This window comes from Nothobranchius furzeri, chromosome 5, assembly GCF_043380555.1.
Source record: "Nothobranchius furzeri strain GRZ-AD chromosome 5, NfurGRZ-RIMD1, whole genome shotgun sequence".
Taxonomy (NCBI): domain Eukaryota; kingdom Metazoa; phylum Chordata; class Actinopteri; order Cyprinodontiformes; family Nothobranchiidae; genus Nothobranchius; species Nothobranchius furzeri.
The window spans coordinates 56,155,431-56,168,396 of NC_091745.1; the positions used below are offsets into that span (position 1 = coordinate 56,155,431).

At 42.5% G+C, this 12,966-nt stretch overlaps 1 protein-coding gene across 2 annotated transcripts in view; it reads right to left on the reverse strand.

Annotated features, from left to right (window-relative positions):
- Positions 1–12,966, reverse strand: part of znf407 (zinc finger protein 407) — a 213,775-nt gene that overhangs the window by 92,991 nt on the left and 107,818 nt on the right. For both annotated transcript variants that reach the window (XM_015949454.3, XM_054740645.2), the window contains exon 6: positions 12,794–12,960. In XM_015949454.3, the coding sequence (XP_015804940.3) occupies positions 12,794–12,960 (167 nt within the window). The remainder of the gene's footprint in view (positions 1–12,793; positions 12,961–12,966) is intronic.

A 12,966-nucleotide genomic window follows, 5' to 3' on the forward strand; every position in this document is an offset into this window, starting at 1 on the left:
CGTTTACAAAAATGGTAGGTCTCTCAGAGTTTACCATGAAGGCTGAAAGGGAAATTGCGTCCAACATCTATAAAGAGGTGAAAATTAGATGTTCAAATGCTAGGATTTAAAAGCTTGACCGCTCTACGTCGAGCGGATGCTTGACCTCCCCCTCAGTGGCTCACAACCGGGAAGGCTGTTGTTGGTTTAGCGTCCAAGAAACAGCATAAAAAGTCTTTATTAGTAGAAGCTAACTGTTAGCATTAGCAGAATTCCTTCAGGTTTGTGTTGTTTGTGGAAATAAAACATTTATGTTGCAAAGCAAACTGAGTCAGTGGTATTTATTTTTATTCAGCTCAATTAGTAAGGCACCAAAACTTTCATGCAGGGGCCCGCGCTCAAATCCAGGCTAGGCAAATACCAACATCTAGCATCTAGTGTGGGTCCTTTGGCAAGACCCTTGGTGCTATTGCCTACCTCATACCATGATGAGAGAAACTGAAACACACAAAATGCTAAATCACACTTGACCAAACAAGGTCTGCGTCAGGTGCGGGGGAACCAGAAGACCCTGATGAAAAGTGGGCTACTGGAACAAGACGAAAATAGGCAAGATGCACAAACCTGACCATAGTCAAAGGGATTCCATAATGAGAGTATGGGAAGAATGGTTACGTCGAAACCCGCCCTCAACACTAACTCCTACAGAACGTGTAGCTCCCTACAACAGCTGAGTGAAGTACCCTCATAAATCCTTGAAGTTGTGAATGTATTCCTGCCACTGCCAAACCAATGAGCTCATATACACTTCAGCAGCAGTGACCCTTGAGACGTTTGGCCATAAGAACAAGAGCAACCATGAGAAGCAATTCCCACCCTGGAAAAAGTTACCGACTCAAGAATGAAACCACAATCAGCCCTTTCTCTACATGGATGACATACATTGCTGTATAGCAAGAGCGAGCGACTCACTGATCCACACCACCAGGAAAGTGACAACTACTTCAATTTAAGTTAGTCAACAAGAAAAAGTGTCATGTTTAATTTGGCTATAACAGCAGCAGAGTCACACTTTTCCAAACACACTTGGTGGCGCCAGGGCTTGGTGGCCTTGCTGCTGTGCGCCCCGGGGCAGCTGTGGTTAGATTGTAGCTCATTATCACCAGGGTGTAAATAGGTGTGTGCATGGGTGAATCACTGTTTGTGTTGTAAAGCGCCTTGAGGGCTTATAGGACTCTAGAAGGCGCTATATCAAATACAGGCCACTTACCCTTAGCTACTTCTGCAGACTTCTGCAAACGTACAGCCACATTCTGTGATTGTCCAGCTGTACGTAAGCAGATGTCAAATGCTACTAGCTAATGTTCAATTCAAATTGCATGGTGGCTCAAAGAGATGGGGCGGGCTTAGTAATTAATGACATATTGTCGACATTATACCACATGATCACTTTTACAGATTTGTAAAATAAAATCATACACAAGTCCTGACAGGAGGAAAACTCTGCTGCTTTAAACAGTAAATTACCAGAACATGGTATACATCAGGTGTTTAGTAGAATTTGGTATTGATTATTGCTTTTTGTTTTTTTTATAAAATATATCCAATACACAACAAATACTGTATGTAATTATAGACATTACTGTGCAGTTATGTAGAAAACAGCTAACAGGTTGCTTGCCAGCAGGATGCTGGAGTGGTAAAGGGCAGCAATTAGCATAAACCAAAATAAATACAAGAACAGAAAAAATATATTTTTTTTGTAAATTTACATAAGATGTAGTTACTTCTCACTGCTGATGTTAATCTGTGGCACTACTTTTATTCTCCAGGAGCCCAGCATACTACTAAAAAAAACTAAAGACAAGATTTAAATCAAAACAAACTTTTTAAATGATCAAAATTGTTCAAACTTTTTCTTTTATTATTTTGGAAAACTACACATGATAATGGAAAGTAAATGGATTTTCAGGGTCTTTGTCTAAAAATTGGATATAAAAGAAAAAGAAAGAACATAAAATAAACAACTACTTGAAAAAGACTGTAATGTTTATGTCTCTGAACTCCAAATGAGTTACCAATCATCTGTTCAGGTTGTTTTTTTATCAGAATAAAAAAAACAGTGCCAGTCACCCCACCCCACTCCCCCTCCCCATCTCTCATTACATCCAACGCTACAAGACCCCACCACAGAAAAATCCATAGCTATTGATCCCTTTGCCCAGCCGCGGTCTCCACATTTATTCCTGAGGAGGAAACACAGGCGATAAATTACATGCGTGCTTTTCATCTGCTGTTCTGAGGGGTTGGGCGCTTGGACGACTTGGGTGGAGACAGAAAGGTGGGGCAAGGAGGAGGGTGACATTCTGCTGTCAGAGTGAGAAGTTCAGCCAAGCTAAATCAGCATCTAAGATGTGTGATTCATGTTAGGTACCCTCTAGGGCTGAAGACAAAAATCAGCCAAGTGGTATTTGCAGAGTATTGGTGAGGTCTTTGGGGGTGTATTAGGCTCCTCATTAGGACCATTGGGCCTTTACCCCTTCTTTCCACCAGCAGTGAAAGCTCATTCCCAACAAGGAGCCATTCTGACGCAAAACAGGAGCGAAATCATTCCGCACAGTTGATCCCAAGATGTTGAAAAAATCACAAGAGAATTTCCACACCAGAGGTCAGAGGTCCACATGATAAAAACCCAGGACAAAGAGTTGCATGCCCAAAAAAAAAAGGTTGTTGTTTATCTTCTTTTCTGTTTACATCAGCTACGGGGTTTTAACAGAACATAACATACGTTTACCTGCATGTGACTTTTATTTAGAAAGTTTCCAAATGTTTTACACTGCATTTGTTTTTGACTTCCTGTCTGGCACAATCTTCACTGCAGTGTTTGGCACGTATTGGAAGCTGACGCGTATAAAAATACCGTAAATCCTCTAATACAGGCCCGGGCCTGTATTTGACTCAAGCTCATCAAGCTCCAGGCCTTTATTGGAAGGAGGACCAGAATTAGAGGCAGGCCTCTATTTCTATTTGAGCAAAATGAACTAATGGTTCGCTGGAGTTTTTGACAATTAAAATTGCGCCCACATTTTCAAAGTTAAACACATTTCTTTTAACAACGGTAGTTTCTGCTTCAGCCATCTCCCCCCTCCCCCTGCGCAGCGGCCGCAAACTCACTTATGCGCCTGCAGCCTCTCGGAGTTCCCGGTGCTCTAAACATTAAAATAATTATTTCATTTTCTGTTCCTCACTTCTGATTACCTTCAATGGTGTCTGTTTGTTGTAACCAGCAGGTACAAAAACTAACTTGTTTTTATTCGACTATTTTTTTGTCCTGCCTGTTTATTATCTTCCTGCATCTCCTCTCAATCCTAAAGAGAAACTGCTACCTGGGTTCATATATATTCACCTTATGAGTTACCTTTGAACTGCAGTTCTAAAAGATCTACCGACCGCAAAAACAGCAGAGTGCTCGCTGCTTGCCGGCCACATCAGTGATCGGTGCGTCACCAGATGACAAGGTGATGCGCCCCGCTCCACAGCGAAACGCATCAGGCGCAAATAACAGACAGAAAACATAAAAGGAAATGAGCCGACATGAACGATCGCGTGTTAAATTAGTTTTTGAGGTGGCGACACCTGATTTGATAATGTTACTGTGGCCGTGCTCAGGACGCAGATCTACCAACTGCAAAAACAGCGGAGCGCTCGCTGCTTGGCGGCCGCATCAGTGATCGGTGCGTCACCGGAGCCGATAGCCGATATTTAAAGCCGATTGATTATTAAGGCAGATATATATATACACTCAAAAACAAATATAAACTAAACACCTTTGTTTATGCTCTGATTTTTCATTATATGGACTTAAATATCTAAAATTCATTCCAGATACACAATGTTACCATTTCTCTCAAACATTGTTCACAAATCAGTCTAAATGTGTGATAGTGAGCACTTCTGCTTTGCTGAGATAATCCATCACACCTCACAAGTGTGCCACATCAAGATGCTGATCCGACATCATGAGTAGTGCACAGGTGTATCTTATACTGCCCACAATAAAAGGCCACCCTGGAATGTGCAGTTTTGTCTCACAGCAAAATGCCACAGATGCCACAAGCATTGAGGGAGCGTGCAATTGGCATGCCGACAGTAGGAATGTCAACCAGATCTGTTGCTAATGCATTAAATGTTCATTTCTCCACCAAAAGCAGGTCTCCAAAGGTGTTTCAGAGAATATGGCAGTACATCCACCGGCCTCACAACCGCAGATGACGTGTAACAACACCAGCCCAGAACCTCCACATCCAGCAGGTTCACCTTCAAGATCGTCTGAGACCAGCCACTCAGACAGCTGCTGAAACAATTGGTTTGCATAACCAAACAATTTCTGCACAAACTGTTAGAAACCATCTCAGGGAAGCTCAACTGCATGCTCGCCGTCCTCATTGGGGTCTTGACCTGACTCACGCTCGTCGCCGTAACCAACTTGAGTGGGCAAATGCTCACATTCGACGGCGTCTGGCACGTTGGAGAGGTGGTCTCTTCACGGATGAATCTCTATTTACATTGTTCAGGGCAGATGGCAGACAGCGTGTGTGGCGTCGTGTGGGTGAGCTCTTTGCTGATGTCAATGTTGTGGATCGAGTGACCCATGGTGGTGGTGGGGTTATGGTATGGGCAGGCATCATTTATGGACGAAGAACACAGGTGCATTTTATTGATGGCATTTTGATACTGTCCGGTTCTGAGTCCCCAGACCCCCAATAAAGCAAAACACTGCACGTTGCAGGGTGGCCTTTTATTGTGGGCAGTATAAGGTACATCTGTGCACTACTCATGATGTCAGATCAGCATCTTGATGTGGCACACCTGTGAGGTGGGATGGATTATCTCAGCAAAGCACAGGTGCTCACTATCACACATTTGGACTGATTTGTGAACAATGTTTGAGAGAAATGGTAATATTGTGTATCTGGAATGAATTTTAGATTTTTAAGTCCATATAATGAAAAATCGGAGCATAAACAAAGGTGTTTAGTTTATATTTTTGTTGAGTGTATAAATATCGGCTACCGGCAACAAAATTCTTTAAATATCAGTATCGGCATCAGCCTTAAAAAAAACATATTGGTCGGCCTTTACTCGAAACGTAATGATAGTGTCCCCTCCCGTCTAAGGCGTGTCCAAACATTACACTTTGCCGCCAGCGAAAAGGAACTCATCCACTATAACAGCGACTAACTGCCACGTAATACATTTTGCGGCCCTTTGGCGCTGCTTTCATGTACAGTGGAAAAAAGGAATTATCCTGGTGGGGACATTCTGATTGGGATGGGTGGTTGCTAATCCCTTACATTGGGTTGTGTGCTGGTTAGGCTTTGTCACTGAGGTCATTGAAAGCAGGACTGGTCAAGTTGACCCAATGTCTAGGCTATAACACACGGTTACAAACCAACAGAACAGTTCCTCTATCCTGGTCCGTGGGGTGAACAGTACTGGTACCCGCGAGCATGAGGTGATCTGTACCTGATACAACAGTAGTTGAAGGTGATCTGACCACACACAACAATGGCATACACATTCTGCTCAGTCTCTGGCTTAGTGTCAGACTCTGAAATTAGAAACGGCAGAGGGCAGAGCAGCAGCAAGTGGAAAACAATGAGGCAACCAGTGTATCCACCCCTTTGCCACTCAGTGGCCGACAATTGCTGATGACAAGGATCGGTACGTTTAGAACCACATCGAAGTAGATACTGAAAAGTCTGCAGCAAAGACATGTTACTGATAGAAAAGCTGTCCAACCTAACTGAGAGGATCTGAGTCGCAGTGAGCAGGATTGTTGGAAAACTGACAATATTGTCACTGTCACATTTAGAATGGCAGGTAAGGAGCTGACAGAAATCATTTCCAACAAATACAAATCAAGTTATCCGTCTCAATTGTGTTTAAAAGTGGATAGGGTTGGAAACCTCTATGACTACTGGAACATCACTTGTTTATTTTGTTCCCACGATGCTCTTCAACCCTCCATTTCTTCCTAGATTTAAATAAGCTTTAATGCTAACACAATAAAGACATTTGAAGTCAAAACATCCAACCTTCCTTTGCATGTGTCTGAACATTTATATATATATATATATATATATATATATATATATATATATATATATATGTGTGTGTGTGTGTGTGTGTGTGTGTGTGTGTGTGTGTGTGTGTGTGTTTTAAATAACCCCAAAGGAGACTGCATGTGGCTATAATTGCCTCCCTCATTAGTTATGTTTTAGCGGGAGCGGATGGGAGGGCAATTAATTTTACCGCTTAATTTTTGACACGGAATCCGCTGCTGTATTGATGTGCTCGCCATTTTGGGTCTCATTTTTCAGGGAAATTAATTGACAAAGTGCGAAGATTTATCAGCATATCGCCAGATTAAGCGACAAACTGAAGCAACGAGGAAATCAATTGTGGCACTGTCGCTATGCCCACCCCCCTCTGTGCCCCCCATCAGTCCATGCAACACCCAGGAGCCTGGGAAAGGCTGGGTGGGTCAGATACAGTGAGTTTATTTATTTATTTGAGTTGTTCATTCATCAGCTGTTATAAATGACCCTGGCGGCTGATGACCACTGAAATCCCCCCCCCCCCCCCCCCCCCCCATCGTCCCCTCCTCCTCAGACATAACTGGTGTGTGAGCATGCAACGATTAACATAAAAAACACACAAATCACAGAAGAACAATGAATCCTGTCTGAGGCAGGAAAAGCAGAGTGGAGGTGTTAACTTTCACCCCCAGCAACTCAATACACACAACAACAGTTTGTATCTCCCATCAATAATTGCTCGCTACCATACATGTAATTTGACTTTATTTATACTTTTTTTCATTTTTACTACACCCATTTTAACTTTACTGGGTGAGACATTCTGTTTTATTAAAATGTGTTTAACATTTTACTTGAACTCAATTCTGATTGGAGCCAAAACTGAACATTTGTCATTGCAATCCGAAAAGAAAATGCATTTATGAAAATATCACTTTTGCACCTTACAGATATTTCTGCAGCCTTCTGCATTTATTCACAAACACAAGCAGCAGCAGCAGCAGCTAAACGTAGCCCTTCCAGGCAGCCTGGGGCAGTTTAGACAGGATTTGTATAACTATTAGCCATGTAATGTGAACCCAACAACAATATAAAGGCTCATAAAATTGTTCTCACATAAGAAAACGTTTTGAGACTGGAGCTGTTTTAGGACAGCAGCAATCCTTCTTTAATACACCAGCTCAGTGGCCTAGTGGTATGAGTGTCCCAGAGAATGGGAGACTGTGGGATCAAATCTACGGTCGGGTCATACCAACCACCTCCCTGCTTGAAACTCATCATTAACGGGTTGGATCAGGGGGGTTGAACCACCAAAGAGTTCCCAAGCGAGGCCGTGTCTGCAGCTCACTGCTCCCCCAGGGGATGGGTCGAATGTGGAAAACAAATGTCACCACACACCAATGTGTGTGATGACTAATGGGATCTTAGCCTTTGCACTAGCTGTTAGCTCATCATTTTAGTCAAAAATCACACCTTTTTTTTATTTGAGGTTGTTCCAAGAGCTGGTTCTTGATTTCTCAAACGAATCACTTAAAAACAAACAGACTGATCAAGTTTTCTGCTTTACTATTAAGCAGTTTGAAGTTTATGTAACATTTACAATGATTGGGCCACCTCAGATTGTCTTCAGTCGTGCTGATGTCTACAGGCACAAAGACAGGTGACGGAAACATAAACCTGAAAAGCGCAACAAGGATTATTTTGTCAGTTTTAGTGTAGAATGCTTGTTGAGACTTTGGAAGCATAAACTTACAATCCCCGACATTTGTAATTTATTTCAGTTCATTTTATGGTAGTTTTCAAAAAATAAAACACTGACAAATTCTTCCGGCCACTGAGTTAGATAGAAAACTTAAATACAGCCCTGGAAGGAATCCATCATAAGACCTAACTTTTGTTCATGTTAGAATAAATCAATACACCTCTACATTCATCACACCCAAAACGCTGTGTCAGAATCAAAATGGCCAGATTAGGGAGAAACAATTAGAACCTTCTTAACATGTAAAACACTGCTGTCAGAGTCTGTATTGTCACCATGCCAAGGTCTGAAAAGTTCCCTCAGGCCTTCCAGGGAAAGGCTGGCTCTGTACAAGTCAGGATTCATGGAAGTTAATTTCAATTTATCCCTCTAATGCTAGGAATCTTCTCTAAGTGGTACGATTTCAAATAAGTGCCAGCTTATGGGAGTACCTTCCACCACAGCAAGTTCAGTCCAAAGGCTGCTGTGATGCAAAAACAAGTTTCAAAGAACCTTTATCTACATCAGAGGAAAACTACATAAATATGACCTGGGCTTGAGCAAAAAGCATTTACTGTGCAAAAAACATCAGAGGAAAAGTAAAGTTTGCCAATGAACGTGGAAAATGAGACAAGGTGTTTAGGAAATATTTTTTTGAATTACAGACTGAGGTTTCTGACCACAGAAACATCAGACATCTCTGCAGCAGGAAGATAAGAAGCTGTTAATAACTCTGAAGCACGGTGGAGGAAATGTGGTGATCTGGAGTTGCTTCAAATGAATTCTGCATCATATCAAAGCCAGCCTAATGATGGTGTCAACAGCTGAGTTCAAGTCAACACCTAGAAAAAAATAATTAGAAAATCTAATAATTACTTACCGGAGGTGTGTATTGGCAAGAATCTGGTGATTCAATATAAATCACAATACAATATTTTGGGATACTAAAACTGAGATGGTGTTTCCACTTTTCAAGACAAGAATTTAATTGGAAAACTCAGGTCAGATGTTTCCAGAACACAAGCAGTGTTATCGTGAGATCTTGTGGTTCCTTCAGAATAAAAGGGGTAAAAAATGCTGCCACCTAGCAGTTGGAGTTAGAATTGCACTACACAAAATAAACACGGTAAGCGTTTGCTTGTAAATTATTAATACAAGTCCATTTTGATTGTTTGATTGACCAATACATCGAGAGCTTTGCCTTTTGGCTCAGCTCTCTCTTCACCACGACAGACCTGTACAACGCCCGCAGTATTGCAGACGTAGCACCCATCCACCTGTCGATCTCACATTCCATCGTTCCCTCACTCGTGAACAAGACCCCAAGATACTTGAACTCCTCCGCTTGGGGCAGGACCTCATCCCTGACCTGGAGAAGACGGTCTACCCTTTTCCGACTCGGATTTAGAGGAGCAGATTCTTTTTCATATTTTTAAATACTTTTCTTGAGCCAGTATGTGCTAAAATGACCCTTTACAGGGTTCATGAAATGTCACTCAGACCCCTACAACCATCTGTGGCCAGAATACCACATTTGCTAAATCAGAGTACCGGTCCGGTCTGTTGGAAAAAATGAAGCCAACATAGTTGGCACTGCAGTCTGCTTCCAGCACATTTCTTGCATGTTTAAGATCATGAACACAGCTGATTTGTTTCATTTAGTGATGAGCTGCTCCTGTAGACACTAATGAAGGCTGGGGAGACTTTCAGCTTTCAGATTAAAGAGTTAAAAAAATGAAAAGGGCACTAGGGGGTGCTAATAGCAAACAAAACTGCCAAGTGTGCCTTTAAGGGTGTAATGGGCTCGACACGCGGGAGGCGACATCGCCTCTCCTCCATTTATTTTCAATGAGACATGCGCAACAACGCGATTATTGCGGGTCTCCCTCCTACTAAGCGAAACGCAAAAAATGTGTGTGTGAAATTTTGCGCTCATGCACGTGTCGTGCACAGGCGACCCAGCAACGCGATCCCAGACTGTTGAAATATTTTCAACTTTTCATCGCTGTCACTTGGACGAGTACCAATCAACGGAGGTTTCATTCATTGATCAATGAGCGGGCAGGATGCTCCGTACATCCCCGAGCAAACATGGAGGAGAAGTTGATTATTATTATGTTTTATATATTAAAATCAGAAGTAAGATTTCACATAACTCTAGCAGCACCTTGTGAAACATCATATCTACCACTTTATTAACTCTGAACTGCTTAAATAACCTTAATTCCCTCCAATCTGACACAGCCAAGCAAAACAACGTACGTTTCGATTTCGCCATGGAACAAAACGCGTAGACGGCTTTGCCGCTGACCACGGCCACGGATCGCCTCCCATGTATCAGGTAATAAAAGCGACAGTGATGAATGTCGCTGACCGCGGTCATTTGTCGCCTTCCGTGTGTCGAGCCCCTAATTTGCTATTTGTTTGCATGTGAGCAGGTGTGACTTTCTGCTCAGTCTCAAAAACACAACTCTTGTTTTCAATCATCTCCATATTGAACCATCACAGAAGCTAAAGATATCAAGGACTTAGCAATCATACGTGATATCAAAATGTATGTTTCTAAGTAAATATGTACAATTAAAGTTGAAAGACCTTATTCATTTCTTATAAAAGTTTGGAGCATTTTTTTTTAATTTAAGGCAAAAATTTTACTGAATTTAATAACAAATTTTACCCTCAAAAATTTGAAAGATTTTTAGATAACTGTCTGAACGAAGACCAGCTGACTTATAAACCCCTCGTGTTACACAAACACGGTGTGACGTGTTTCTATTATAATCTTTATTTTTGTGTCAAAAGGGGCTCCAAAACTCCCCAAAACACACACGAGTCACGCAGAGAAACCCAGAGCTGTGTTACTGACAACTCTGCTCTCCAGGCAGCTCAGATCAAATTCTCTGTCTCCTGATTTTATTAGTATTGCATCTCAGCCGGGTGAAGGAGATGATTTATAACCTCTAAACAGATCACAAACATGCAGATAATATTTCAGGGTGTCAGGTCGGCCGCTGGAATGTGATTGCGGTGATAGTAAAGCTGTAGCTAACCGTCTGACCCAGCACCAATTACTGACAAAGGAGTGTTGGAGGTCACGGCGCTGCAAATTGTGTTAGCTTTCTGAGTGTTGCTAATCAAGTCGGGTTTCGTCGCTCACTAAAATCAGGTTGTTTCTGGTTCGTTCCTAATTTTCCAACGTTCAGATTTGCTCACCCTTGATCTTTCAAGTTCTCTTGTTCAATCACTTTTACCCATCTCAATCACGTTTATGCTCTCCTCAAGTGTGTTTTCCCACTCCGACACGTGCGTGCACGCGCACACACACACACACACACACACACACCACCTCACACCTCTGCGTGTGACAGCTATGTGACAGTGTGACGCCAGCTGTCTGATGAGGAATGATGAGGGTTGGAAACAAATGAAAATAAAACGTCTAATTATGTCAGAGACGCCTTGACGCTACATCACTGCTAAAACACATTTAAAAAAACATCCAGCAAGTCCTACACACACACACACACACACACACACACACACACACACACACACACACACACACACACACACACACACACACACACACAGCGGGCGTCTGTGACGGATGGAGGGTTCTGCTGCAAGCGCTCAGTCAGACTGTCAGGCCAGTGGCTGCTGCTGCTTCTGTCATTGACTTAAAAGGGCATCAAGGAGCCATGTGTGGGACATTACCGGGGCCGAGGGGAAACTGCTGGGCTGCAGCATAAAGACACTTTCAAAGAGGCTGACTTGGGCTCCTATCGAGGGGCTATTATTCAAGACAGTATCCTCCCACCTCCCACTGAACCATCTGTCGATCCAAAGTTTTTAGCAAGTTAAAAAACACAGTTCAGAGCAGTCCCACGGTGCATTTTACTGTATATGACGAGACAAAAGGAGGGATGGAATTGGAAAGACAAGCTGCTGCATTGAATTAAAAGAGCATAATGAAAACACGCACTTATCTCAGCGTTGAAAACCACACTTTATATTTCCGTGTGGGAGATCTCTGCCTTTTGTTGCAGGGGAATCAGCATAGTAGCAGAAAACAGGAAACCTGGTTCAGATTATGGACTCAACTAAAATAAACCACCTTACAGCTAATTTGTTCAAGTAAATTTAAAGAATGAACAAGAAATGTACATAAAGTGAGATTTAAAATTCCAGAAGCTTAACACACTTCTCTTTTATACCTCAGAAGTGGACGCGACGCGAGGAAGATGAGTGAGAGCCTCAGAACACACAAGACCATTTCAGATTAAATAAAAATACTCATGGGCATCAGATGGATTTGAAGAAAACACACTTGCTGACCAGCTGGATTCGTGGAAAAACACACTCTGTGTCCAGATGGAGCTTTGGGGAAGCTAGACAACTCGTCGGATTTGGGAAACACACACTACCTTAATATCCTCGCCATGTACAGTTAAGTGTGGAAGAAGGCAGAAAACAAAAAACAACAGGAATCCAAAGACCTGGTGTCCTTTTTTCTGCGACTAGCTGGCTGAGAACGCATCATAAAACAGTGACAGTCATATCAGGATCATGAGGTGTGTTTAACCGTCTAATGACGAGTCCGAGATGCTGCCAAGCGCTAGCTCCACTTACTCTGGATGTTGAAAATGTGTACAGATGGACGAGCTGCGGCTATTATTGGCCAAAACTTGTGAAAATTTATTCCAACCAAAGCTGTGAAGATTCATAATTAATGTGAGATTTTCACAGTTCACATAAACTTTATTTTGCGGACTCGTGTTCAGCTATAGCATCATGTGTCTGGTCCAAGTCTCGTTTCCGTTGATAAACAAGCCTTTGTGTCAGACTCTCACAAACAATAGGCGTCTGTAAAAGTCAGACCCGCTGCACTAGACGTGCTTTTGTTTTTCCCGTTTGCTTCTTTGAGAAGCAGCAGTGATGGTTCACAAAGGAGCCTGCAGGCTGTGTGTCTCACCGGTGTGTGTCCTGTAGTGGTCCTTCATGGCCGACAGGTTAATGAAGGCGTAGTGGCAGGACGGCCACACACACTTGTATGGCTTCTCTCCATTGTGCAGTTTCATGTGGTTGTTCAGGGCCCACTTCTCACTGAAGGAGCGGTCACACAGCTCACATTCAAACTTCCTGCAG